Source organism: Limulus polyphemus, unplaced genomic scaffold (genome assembly GCF_000517525.1).
Source record: "Limulus polyphemus unplaced genomic scaffold, Limulus_polyphemus-2.1.2 Scaffold4359, whole genome shotgun sequence".
Taxonomy (NCBI): domain Eukaryota; kingdom Metazoa; phylum Arthropoda; class Merostomata; order Xiphosura; family Limulidae; genus Limulus; species Limulus polyphemus.
The window spans coordinates 45,039-58,462 of NW_013669969.1; the positions used below are offsets into that span (position 1 = coordinate 45,039).

The 13,424-nt window shown below is 30.1% G+C and overlaps 2 protein-coding genes across 4 annotated transcripts in view; one reads left to right on the forward strand and one right to left on the reverse strand.

The window, feature by feature from the left end:
* LOC106471030 (alanine--tRNA ligase, cytoplasmic) overlaps nucleotides 1–6,339 on the reverse strand; it is a 32,366-nt gene extending 26,027 nt beyond the window's left edge. The window contains exon 1 of one of the 2 annotated variants that reach the window (XM_022399656.1): nucleotides 6,207–6,339. The gene's annotated coding sequence lies outside the window, so the exon portion shown is untranslated. Of the gene's footprint in view, nucleotides 1–5,883; nucleotides 5,970–6,206 lie in introns of those variants that run through there. The other variant, XM_022399657.1, reaches the window with a different exon arrangement.
* A 1,530-nt stretch (nucleotides 6,340–7,869) lies between these two features.
* On the forward strand, nucleotides 7,870–12,244 carry LOC106471031 (borealin-like). Of its 2 annotated transcripts, none has more exons than XM_022399653.1 (4): nucleotides 7,870–7,941; nucleotides 9,906–10,123; nucleotides 11,189–11,222; nucleotides 12,128–12,244. In XM_022399653.1, exons 2-4 carry the CDS (start codon nucleotides 9,911–9,913, stop codon nucleotides 12,229–12,231), a joined length of 351 nt encoding a protein of 116 aa, XP_022255361.1. In that variant the 5' UTR covers nucleotides 7,870–7,941; nucleotides 9,906–9,910; the 3' UTR covers nucleotides 12,232–12,244. The 2 variants fall into 2 exon arrangements, with proteins under 2 accessions (XP_022255361.1, XP_022255362.1); XM_022399654.1 differs by having other exon boundaries at nucleotides 7,875–7,941; nucleotides 9,900–10,123.
* The last annotated feature ends 1,180 nt before the right edge of the window (nucleotides 12,245–13,424 follow it).

Sequence of the window (13,424 nt, forward strand, 5' to 3'; positions counted from 1 at the left end):
TAAATAATAATACATCAATAATTGATGTCATGTGTAAATAATACATCAATAATTGATGTCATGTGTAAATAATACAATAATTGATGTCATGTGTAAATAATACTCAGTTTATCTGATAAGTTTTCATCTTTATTATTATCAAAATTGCAAACCAAGAAAAAAAATGTCTATTCATAGAAATATGGTTATTATTTCTGGTATTCTTGATAACTTCCACATACAATAAATACAAAACCCCATTATACACAGCATATACTGTTAGAACAAAAACACAAAGTTGAAAGTTAGTTAAGCCATACTGTACAATTTAGGGATTTTGCCCCCCCCCCAAATAAATATCCAAAAACATTCCTTGTATTGTTTTATTCTTATATAAGAAATGATGCTTGATTATTTTAGTTTTTTTGGCCAACTCATGTGCACTCACTAACTAATCCAACAACTACAGTTTTTTTTTCCTTTTAACAAACTTCCTGGTCTGGGGAATTCTACACTACATGACTTTTGTGGTTTAATTTTTACAAAAATCAAAGGTGAAAATATTATGTATGGGATCTTCTTTTCCTGGTGCATTACGTACATTATAATTCATAACCGAGATATCTCAGTATAGTACAGAATCATGAAAAGCATTGAATATAAAAGGGTAGAACAAATATTTTACACAATCTTCCAACATTGATGGTTGTGTGTAACATGTTCTCATAGAGTCAGCAGAACTGTTGAATAGTAAATTTTAAAAGTCATTAAGTCATTCCTTTGTAGACATTTGCAACTTCAAAAAGTAATATAAGTAGCATAAAATCCAAGATGAATTCCGTGCAGTGATATCAGCCCATGAATATAAGCGACAAACATTAAATCAGTGTTTGTGATTTTGTGTTTTTTGTAAAATAAAAAAAAGGGTACAAGCTTAGTAAAAAAAAGTGGTGGGTTTAATTCCTGAAAGGTACATCTTACTAAAAGGTTTGACTGGCTATCGTGCAGCTGGGTTTAATTTTAATTCCTGATTTTGCTTTTACTTAAACATGTACCTATACATACCAAACAGATTTGTGAAGATTATGACAAACAAGATTTAGTAACTTATTTAAATTTCATTCACCATCCACATATAAAATGTAACAAAACTGTAATAATACAAAATTACACTGAACCCAAAAACAACAGTGTCGACTAACAACCTACATATCAAACTAATGTAGGTCAGACATTTCCAGGCTGTCACATATACTACAATAACATACATTGGGTCAAATAACATACATGTATGCAATTCTTAGACCAACTGTAAAAAAAATGCCTCATATAACAGCAGATACATTTACATTACTCAAGGCTATGTGTATGATGCAAATAACCTTTATTTTGTCATGAGAATTCAAGGAAAACTGGTTTTTCCTAAGTACTACATTAACCTATCTACTTTTCAAGAATGGAGAAACATACTGGTTTAATAGCTTCTAAACGTTTACCACTTACAGGGAATACAGAAACAACTGCACCGAGAAACGTACAACGAGATCAGAGTTGTTACTAATAAGAAAACTGATGCAATCAAGTAGTAAGGAAAAAGAGGTTTTCCGAAATGATTCAGGAAAGATTTCTATACCAAATGGATAGAATGCCAACCAGGGAATACAGTTTTAGATGTGGTTTGAAGAGTTGAAGTGAATACTTGGGAAAGAGTGATCATTTTATTTTTGATGTTTTGCTACAAGTTGAGATAATAAAAAAAAATCAATTGGTTAATTTTGAGACTATAACAAAAGATTTATCACACTGAGTTGAGGTAATGAATGAATTAAAAGGTGATATCAGCTAGACATTGGAGATTTTTAAAAATAGGTTGATCATAGTTATGTTTCTAAAGGATAAAAAGAACAGCAGGGAAGATCAGACTGAAAGATAATTAGGTAAATAGGAGCATAAAGGGAAAAAACCGGGAATAAATGGCACAAGTTTAAGAAATTCAAAAGTGATAGTAGATTTAAAGATTTATCGGGATTGGGTTAAAAATAAATCAGGCTCATGAGAAGCAGCTGATAATTATAAACTAATAGCAATAAGTATGTTAAACATAAACAGAATTTTATATTAGGGATTTGGGCCCTTAAATGATGCTGATGGTAAAGTTGTTGTTGAAAATTGAGATGGTCAAGCTCTTAGATAATTTTTTTCATCCATTCTAACAAGAGCATTCTTTGGGAGATATTGGAATTAACCTGTATCTTTTAATGATGCTTTGGAGGCAAGTAAAAGTATTCAGATTAAAAATAGATAAAGCATCACAACCAGAGAAGATTTTTCCCAAGATTTTAAAAGGTGGTCAAAAATCAGATCTATCTTATTTTAGGTACGTCTGTATACAGTAAACAGATGCCCAAAGATTGGAGAGTTGTTTCTGTTTCTCCTACTTTAAAGTAGGAGGGGCGATAAGAATTTTCCTGGAAATTGTAGGCTAGTTAATCTTGGGAAAAATCTTAGTCTGATGAGAGAAGCTTTGCAAAATGATGTAGTATACTATGATTCAATAAAAGAAAGCCATTATGAACTCAGTAAATGGAAAATCTGACTTACTAATCTGTTAAGTTTTCTGAGAACGTTCCTTATCATCTGACCAATTCAAAGACCATGAGCTTGGTGTACTAACATTTTCAAAAAACTTTTGATAAGATGCTACTCAAATAATTAGTTATGAGGAACTGTGTGAATAGAGGTTAGTTGAATTGTAGGGTGGCTGGGTTACAGAGTAAGATAAAGCAAAATGTTGTTATTACTGGATTCCAGTCAGTTTGGACTTTTCTTACTAGTAGTGTTGCCTCAGAGGAAGTTAACACTTGGACTTTTCCCTTTTTCTCATTTACGTTAATAATATTGATATGGGGAATAATTAGTAACGATTGCTGGTGATGTGTTGAGTTATTACAGAATGACTTGGATCAACTGGTATGTTGGACAAATAGAGAAGTTGACACGACCAAGGAAAAGTAACCAACTAAAATCATCGAGACAGGGAGAGGAGTAAACAAAATTATAGGATTAATGTAAAAACATATCAACTAAACAGGGTGAAGCTGTCATTTACTTTATAGCTCACCTTCAATCATTCAAAATGTTAGGAAAATCATCTGGGACAAGGAAATCACCAACCACCACCCAAAAATTGTGCACTCACCAACAGAATAAAAATGAATGAACTAAGCAATTTGGAATATACAACCTTCTCCACCAAAATATTTTAATATTCAAGCTACTGAAATAAATCAGTTATTAAAATAAATTACTAACAACCTTTCCAAAAAAAAAACAACAAAGAATTATGTCTAATATTAACAAATTCTGCTTTACAAATGTACACTTCCAAGAATGCAGTATTTGGTTTTGAGAACTTTTCATACTAGTTATAAAAGTAAGTCATGAATTTAAGTATATTATCCCTCTTTTGAATACTAAATCTCCTTCTGAAATACTTGTACAGTAGTACGTGCCTCACTGGCGATTGTATTAACCATTAAATCTTTAACAGCAAGTTTTTGTCAATAATACAATAACCTACATCTAATTATTATTTAGTTAAACTTGATGAATCATTATCATGATTAGTAGCCTGTAATACCTCAGAAATCTGTTGTTTTTTTCTGCAACAGAAATCGTTTAGGTGTAAAAAAATTAGAATATTGTTTTAAAATATCAAATATAGAATCCTATTTGTGGGAATTTAATTATCTTTAATTATGAGACTACAAGACAGAAAATACATATAGATTTTGTTTGTTTGTCTGTAGTTAAGCACAAATTTACACAATGTACTATCTATGCTGTGCCCACCACAAGTATCAAAACATCGTTTTCAGTATGTACAAGCCTTTAGACTTACTGCTGTACCATAATATACATAGATATTGTTCTATAACTTATTTAAGAGGATGGAATGGCTGAGATGGACCAAGAGGACCCATGTTGTCTGAAAACATTATATTATGTTATAATGTACTAATCTAAAATCATGCTATTACTTACTTTGATATTATTATAACGTGTGCAAGGTGGAACTGACATTCAAGTACGTAAACAAATTTACCACATGACCTTAATATATTACAACAAAATATAAAGTGAAAATAATACAAATCACATTCAAAATAAACACATTTTGACATGCAAACCAAAGTCACAAAAACTTAATAAATATCATTAAACATTTCATCAAAAGATCGTTATTAGTTTGTTTTTAACGACCCATTCCGTTTTTTTACTATATATGATTTTTTACATATATAAAAGGCACAAATATTACAAATTATTTCCTTTTCTTTTACACATTAAACACCATTCACAATTTCAAAAAAGTAAACACCACGTCGATAAGTATATGAAAGACGGCCTACTTTTTCTGAGAATAATTCTCATTGAACTAATTGTTATTTCCACTAGCTGAAGGTACCCATTAAGGAAGCAAAAACTGTATAAAGGATAATGTTCCCCTTCCATCTTAGTTTTGTTATTAAATCTCTAATGACTCATTAAATGCTAATTGTATGCCATGCTTTGTAAAAGATAATAATTAATTTTATCTGATTAACTAATTGTGTCTTTACACTCAAAGATAAAGGTCTTTAAAAAAGTGTAAACATGCCCTATTTCAGGGTGTTTTTTATCCCCCTTCAAACAAAGAAGCCTGTGTATGACAATGAACAATATCCAATTACCATACAAAAAATTCAGTAATTAAGCCAGCTTGTTGTGGGTGATGTAAAGTTAAAAGTGTATATAAAAAGTGGAAATCTGCCCTATTTCAAAGTGTTTATCTTCCTTTTTGAGCAAAAATCCTAAAACAAAATAACACATGTATATCAATAGACAGTTTCCAGTTATCATAAAAGAAATTACCTTAATCGAGCCAAGCAACTGTGGGTAACAGAAGCCAAAAGTGTATAAAAATATGTGTGCTATTTAAGTTTCTTTTTGATCCCTTTTATCTTAAAATTCTAAACCAAAATAGCCCATGTACAATATCAGATAGTTTTCAGTTATCATACAAAAATTAATGTAATTGGGCTAGCCTACTATGGGTGATGAATGTTAACATTCACACAGACACGTAACGGATAATCTTTATAGTAAAATGGTACATAATTGTATCCAAAAATCCACCAAGCAACACACTGGTTGATCATTCTTTAAATCATTCACATCCCACTTGATATTTTCCCAAGAAAATGTGCAGTTCCTTAATAAATGTATCACAATCTAATAATGTAATAAGAACCACAACAGGCACACTTTCATTTCAGTTAACAAAGATAAGAAATAAACATGTGAATAAGGTATAGTATGTTGTTGTTATGATCTTATAGACAGTGTGACTGTACTTCTTTGTAACACTACCAATGTATGTTGAAACAGTATTTTTCTACTATATTTCTGTTGCTTAAAGTATAATTTACTAGGCCTATACTTTGCAATATTACTGCTTTAAGTTTAATACATAATTAGATATTCTGTGTTTATAAATATATATATATATATATATATATTTGTTGTCTTTTTCACAACTGATGACTCCCAATTCCTGTGTGACAGAATAAACATTCACCCCTAACGGCCTAAGTTCAGATTTTTTCTTATGCGTTATTTCCTAAATCTTTACATATTCATTTTAATTTGATAAATATTGGTATTCTATCGATCTAATTTCTTTAAATTTTATAATTATAGTTCTAACAATGCTAAGTTTTTTTTTACGTATCTTGCTGTACCGTAGTAATACTAATAGAATATTACGTCATCCCTTAGTTACTAGTTACTAAGTCTTCGCTTTCCTTGCTAAGCCTATGTATCGTTTTTATGATAACTGTAACTCAGCCAAATAATACATACGGAACCAAATTCTCGCAAAATAATGCAGATTATTCATTTCAATTTCCAGTTAATTTAAGCTATGGTGTTTGACTTTTTTATTTTGCTAGAAGGAATGGCACTACTGCATGGTTTACGCTATTGCTAATCTTATTGCCAACTGATACAGCGAGAGCGCTAAGAAATAGCTTAGAAAAATATATACTATAATAATTAAATAATATAGGCTTGTACGTTGACATACGGTAGACTTTAGCTTTTTCACCTGAGAAATCCTCTCATCTCAAACTAACAAAATAACGATTAATTTAATTGAAACTCATTTCTATCATTTAGCCACTTACCACTTCCAAGAATTTAAGCTCTAGGTTCCAACTTTCTGATCGAAACTTATTAAAAATAACTCGAGAGAGTGTAAAACTGGTACAGTAACCTTTCCACGTGTTGATCTATAACACCCTCTGTTATTATAGACTGAAAATATAGTGAACCGTCTTTCCAAAAACTGTGTCCCTATTTTAAATATTTTTAAATTAAGAACTTGTTTTAAAACTATTTCTTCTAAAAATCAGATAAGGCAACTTAAGCTTTGAAATAATTCTAATTTTAGGAATTTTCTCTTTTAATTTGGCGAAGTAGATGATTTAGAGGAGCCGAAATTATTTACCAAATAGCTAATATTTAAAAATTTATATCAAAACACTTTCTTAGAACAAAGTATTCTATCTATTTTGACTGAGTTTTAGTTAACATGCTAATATTTTTTTTAATTTAAAAATCACTTTAAAGTTTATAAGGTAACTAATTTTAAGAATGAATTTCCGAATAAGTGTTATCAACACAGGAAGTGGTTTTGGTAGCTCCTAAAGTAAATTGCAGACAAGTAAAATACTCAGAAAACATATAAATATTCCTTGCGATACTGTCCTTCAGTATTCGCTCCAATTAAGCTACAGAATTGTTTGATCTTGTCCCATTTATCTTATCTTGGTGACGTGCACTTCTATAACTATATAGCATAATGTTATAACTGCTCTTTTGCCCTGTAGACATTATATATCAGATTAGATTCTGATCTAGTTTAACATAACACTTAAATACAACAAGGGGCTCTTTGATTTATTGAGACTATACCATCAATAAACTAAACTAAATAAAAACTTAAAGCCAGCCCTTATAATCTATTGTTGTTGTTTTCTGCAACTGCTCTCCTTATAAATACACCTGTGTTAAAGGTATAGAAAAAGTAGAGACAAAAAATTATGAAGTGGGAAAAATTATACTTAACTAACGTACGGTACAGTACAAGTATAGTTTCATATATTACCAAAGAAATTGAAATTGCAAATATTTTTACTTTTTCCCCTGAAGAGCATTTTTACACACACAGATTTTTAAAATTAATACGTTTCAAGAATTTCGTCAAATTTCTGAAAATTCTTTCAATTAAGTCTGTTAAGTTTAATATACAATGAAACATTGCGTATTAAGCATTTCAAAAATAAAGAAATGAGAATGATAATATATACCGTATTTAGTAAAATAATTTTAATTCAAGTTATATTTATTTCCCCTGATGATGAATAAAAACTAGTCACTAGTCGTGACATGTGATTATAAACACTTTCAAAACCAATGAATTAATTAAGCAATACATAGTTGCACTGTTTCACTAAAGAAAAAATAAAGAAAATTTAGATTTGTTCAGTAATTTGGTTTGTTTGTTTGAAGTTAAGTACAAACCTACACAGTAAGCTACCACCACGCAGAAGTTTTGGATAGAAAATTATATTCGTGATGCATTGAAATAGGTCAGTAATTATATTTTGAACTAGTTGGGACACATGTATTTCTAAAACCAAAAATGTTTTATTTTTAAATTAAAACAAAATTTTCTTAAAATTAGTAACTTCAATGATATCTCATTATCGAAAAATAATTTTGAACAAAATAGAAGTTTTTCATAGTTTTATTTAGCGCCCCCTTAGTCTAACATTGTCATGACGTTGGTGAATTGATGAAAGTGATTGGCTTTTGAGAAAAATATAACGAATTCGAAATTCGAAAACAAGAAACTAGGTGAGCTTAATATGAAATTAAATATTTTATAAACAATTTATTCAAAATTTGTTGTGATAAAAATAACAAAATAATAATGATAGGTACTCATAGAAAGATAACATTTGTTGTAGATAGCTGTTTAGTTTGAAAGATCGATAAATATAGGAGTCGAAAAGGCTTAGGTAAGCTGAAAGTGAAATATAGAAGTTAAAACTTAAAATTAAAAGCTTCAAATTTGAATAGGTATAGAGCGATTATCTTATCGGTATTATTGGTTTACAATTGTGACTTGAATTAACCGTACGATGTTTATTTAACTTAAGCTAATGCAAAAACTTGCCTAGTTATACAAAGTTATTGTCCAAAAATGAGTTAAATTACACCGGTCGTTTACAACTTTACGTTGACTGGGTAAATGCCCAATGTAGGTCTACGCTAAACAAACATTACTTACTATATCCTACGATATATATAAAGTTTTATATTTTTCGTCACCAAACTGAATAATAAAACCTCTCTTCCCATGAGTTTTCTATTATTGTCAAGTAATGAAAGTTAAACATTGCATATCATTATAAGTTATAAAAATAAAACATTTTATCAAACTATACTATTGCTGACACAGTTTTGTCCAAACTGCTCGTACTACAAATGTTGTAGGGTTAGTGTAAATTGTAATATAGCCGGAATATAATTGTAAAGATTAAGCCATTAAGTTATTCTGACATCTAAGTAGGCTTGTAACTTCAATGTAAGTTAAAAAATGCATCGACAAAGAATGTTAAGTTACTATATTTTATTACTGTAAAAATAATGCCTCGTATATTTTATTTACATTGACATTAGCCACGTGTTAGTACTGGATTAATGGATGTGAAACCATGCGTTAACATGTGTACCTCAGGTTTAAATGAAAGGACATCGGGTATATCTTTCTGCAATGTGATTATACTTTCTTTAAATGTATTGATATTAGACTTATTAGAATTAATGTGTGCAATATTTTGAACTGCTGTTTTTTAACAAGTAACAGGATTGGCTATAGTAGTTTTCAACTGAAGGTGAAGAGCATGATCAGTAGAATATCGTGGCTTAAGTCTTGGCCTGTTTTACCTGTAGCCTGGCATGTTAGCCACTGTGACGTGCCTGTCCGTGAACCAAATAATATTTTCTGATAAGACTTTGTAATTAAACATTAAGTATGTTGTTGTAAATATGGTTTCTTAGGCTTTGTATTGTATCACTGCACAAAAACTTATAACATTAAATTATAAGATAATTTAGTAATTTCTACAGCTTTGTGGACCGAGTTTTATATGAACTCGTTTTCTGGCTCTGAGATGATATTTCAATATTCATATGGCAAGGAACCATTTAATTCTTCAAGGCTGTCCTTGAACAACAAATCCTGAGGAAAGGAAAAGTAAAAATTTTAAACCCATCTTTTATTTTTCAGTAAGTCATTAATTCCCCTCTTATATTTCTGTCTGGTACTGGCCTCCTTTGTTGCTCATGACAAATCATTTTATGACTTAACTACCCTGTTAGGAAATCTTAAACTTGTGTCTTTTTGTCTTCAAGATACAGAGCAAAGAAATTAGAGGCTTTTATCTTATAGGTTTCTTGGATAATCTTGTAAGTCACAATGAGACCCACCCACCCTTTCCTCTTCTTTTCCCAATAGAAAATAAGAGATCTTAATCTATCTTCATGACATAATATGGTGCACAAAACACAATATCAGAACCTAAGTAAATGGCAAGAAAAGTCCACGTGTTTAACACACTCCTTTAAACCAATCTTAAATGAAGCTTTGTTGAAGGTAAAAAATGATTCACTTATTAGAGCCAACCAACTGTTTTGTTAGGATATTGTACGCATTGCTAAGTAGTAACAACAACTGTTATGAATGGAAGGAGAGCGTGTCTATACCTAGTAAACCTACTGCTGTATTTATAAATTATGATTTTTGTCGGTTACAGATATAATGCCTGGCAAACGCAAGACAAAAAGTTCTTCGAGAAACAAAAATTCACAAGATGGCACTCAAATAGCACAGAGAGAAATTAAAATTTCTAGTTTTCTTGAAGATTTTGATTCACAAGTCAAAATTCGAATCAGCAAAATGACTAATGAGATAGAAAAACTTTGCACAGCCATAACTTTCTTCTATCAACGAGAAGTTATGAAACTTCCAAAGGTAAGGCTAGCTTTACACATGATTGATTTGTTTGTTTGTTTTTCTCATTAATTTACAGCATCAATATTTCTCAGGTATTACAATCAAACTTTTATATTGTAACCCCCACTTTCAGATTGAGGGAAGAATGTACAAAGTGACAGGTGTTTGGATGTATTATTTATACACGTCATGTTGGTGTACAATGGTCTCCATTTACGAACATTTCAACGTTAAGTTACTTCTACAGAATTGTGCAGTATCTACCTAAACCTGATCTGAATTCATTTATACAATCTAGAATAGGCAAGAGAGAAAAGGTTTATTTACTTATCTTTATTTATTTGTAAAATGTGATTAGTTTTGTCTGTGGTAGGCAAAATATGAAAGTCATACAATTTTTTTTTTTCATTTTTGGATCTTAAAAATTTCATTAACTAACCTTCTTGATATTAGAATGATTTTGATTTTTCAGTTCTGTTTACAAAACTGAAACTATTTATTTAAGGCTTCACTAGGGATGTTATTAGATCCAATTGATAAAAACAAAATTTGTGGTACCATATGTATGATAAAGAAAATAACCAAGTTAAGATTTAAGAGTGTAAACACTTATAATTGCAAAATGAACTTAACTGTACATTGTCACTTCATTATCTTTTTTTACATTTGAATATCTAATCTTTAAATACATAAAATATTTTGGGTCAGAGTTGGTTGCTTGCAATTTATTGGCACAAACCAACATCGGGTAAGAAAAGCATAAACATTTTTTAGTTCTGTTGTTTTGAAGTTAAAATATAGTTTAAACTTCTGATACAAAAGAAACCTTAACTGACCTAACAATTATGGCTGAGGCTTTTTATGCTCATCATAGTTAGAAAGAGATAGAAAAATATGTATCATTGTTCATCCAGAAAGTTTTAAAAATCCCTATGTCTGTTCCATAATAGAACCTGGATCTGAGCCTATTGTTCCTTAAATCTATGTTGTGTAGCCACTGAGAGCCATGGGAATTGACAAATGGATAATTACTGAATCTTTTGTGTGTTTGTAACAGACTATTTTTGGTAATTTGTTTTCCAGAAATTGAGAGAAATGAAATTCAAAGATTTTTTAGGTAAGCACATTTTAATCATGTTTCATTTGTTTTCCAAGTTTTGTATGTCAATGGTTAGCAAGCTGTTTTCTTTTTTTCCTACAGTTGTACAAACTTTGGGTTCAATAAAACAAATTTGTTGACTGGAGTCCAGGAAAATAATTCTTCGTGCTTAACTCGATTTATTTAGTCCTACTTTACCATTTGAAATTAAGGTTACGAGTTTGATTTTAATTTCCTGTATAAAAAAAAAGAGGTTAATTACATTTACAAACTAATTAGTTGTAAATAAATTGAATTTTTTCAGCACTTTTTCAAAATAAATGTTCCACAAAAGGGTAGTTTACAAAATCGTGTAATATTTAGAATTGAACAAAAAAAATGCAACTATTCCATACTTATTATGTGAAATTATCACTCTACTGATCACAATGTTATTCAGATGATTGGAAGTAAGTCATAAATGAATCTAATGATATCTTTTTTGTATTTCTTTCATTTTTTTTATACTGAAGTAACATTTGCCAGTAATGTAATATTAGCACATACCTGTAACATTACTTAAATGACGTTGTTAAGTTTGAAAAGTATTAGACCGATTCTAAATTAGTATTGCGAGACCCTCATATTGGAATTTGAGTACAGATGCTATTTAACGTTACAGTAACTATATGTTTTACAATTGAAATTGTTTTTTTAGCCAGTACTCGTGGCTTTCATAACTATAATTGCTCTTAAAATCTAAAATTTGTTAGTTCTCTCACATAGCTTAAAATTTACATTTTGGAACAGTACAGTCTGTAGTTACATAATGACTGTATCTTTGTAAGAATTTTTAATTGTTACGTTTCTTTCACTAGTTTGTAGACTCACTAACAATTGTATGCATTATGCTATGTAATTAAAGGTGTATTTTTTGCTACTAGACCAAGGAGGCTCAGTGGACTCTCAATGTGCCAAGAGTATTGACGAGTCTATTGGAAAAGTAACGGACAATGTCACATCTGTAGTTTCAACAATTTCCAGGTAATTAACAAGAAATTATGCTCAGGTGTGTGTGTACGCATACAAGGAGAATAAGACTTAATATGTTAGCATATCTATAACAAAATATGGAAAGTCTTTAAACAAGAATATATTCAGAAATATTTTGTATCGCTTCACAAATGACTAACATAAATTTTAAATGTTTTAATTGTCACTTAACACTAGCAAGACGTAAAGTTCTCCATTAAAACTTACATTGCCATGGTTATATACACAGGACCTCATCTATACGCATCAGAGTCAAAACTGCCTCACTGATCACCAGTTGGACAGTTCAGAATTATATCAGATTCCATCTTCAGTATCTAAAGCAGAATAAAATGAATTTACATCGGTCTTTATATACAATTTACATCCATCTTTATTTAGCGACTGTACTTTGAAAATGTGGTAAAGACTGATGTAAATTCATTTTATTCTGCTTTAGATACTGAAGATGGAATCTGATAAAATTCCGAAACGTTTATCCATGTCCCCTTTTTGTCAATAAACAATGTTGTATATCATAAGTGTCGTAATCTTGTTTATAATCAAACTTCGTTTTCCTTCGAACACATCGATTGCTAACGGTTGTATGTTTTATTGCATGTTGAAATTGTTGCAGCTAGTTGTATGTTTAAATGGGTATTGAAATTGTTATAGCTGATTTTATGGTTGCATATGTATTGAAGTTGTTATTGCTGGTTGTATGTTGTGTTGTATGCTAAAGCTATTTGTTTCTGCAATTGAGAGACTCTATTAAACTATTTCATCACAGTTGCTTTTTCATTGAACTTGTACAGAAAATGTTCAGATCTATGTCAATGATATCACGAAGCTGTTTCCTCATAAACAAATTCTAACTCTGAATAGATTTAAGTCAACTTCTCTCTTGCGGTTTAGATAACTTTTACCTATTCCTGTTTTATAAAATGTTAACAAACTTGTTTCATAAAAACGGGCGCGTTAATAACATTTTGCCAAATTGAACGTATAGTAAAATGCCTTTGTCAAGCAAATGATCCATCGTAAAAAAAAATCGTATTCATGAACAGATCATTAAAAAGTTATGGAAAGATTTTAAGAAATTACACTAGAGATTTTTTCCCGCCATTTGTTACTAAGAATTGCTGATTTTCAACCGAATGGGAAGTAGTTTGTTTGTTTGTTATGGATTTCGCGCAAAGCTACACGAGG

Excerpts from the sequence above, each read along its gene's own strand:
- LOC106471031 (XM_022399653.1), top strand. The coding sequence starts at position 9,911 with ATGCCTGGCAAACGCAAGACAAAAAGTTCTTCGAGAAACAAAAATTCA. Across the intron at positions 10,124-11,188 it reads AAGTTATGAAACTTCCAAAG|AAATTGAGAGAAATGAAATT; the intron begins GTAAGGCTAGCT and ends TTTGTTTTCCAG. Across the intron at positions 11,223-12,127 it reads GAAATTCAAAGATTTTTTAG|ACCAAGGAGGCTCAGTGGAC; the intron begins GTAAGCACATTT and ends TTTTGCTACTAG.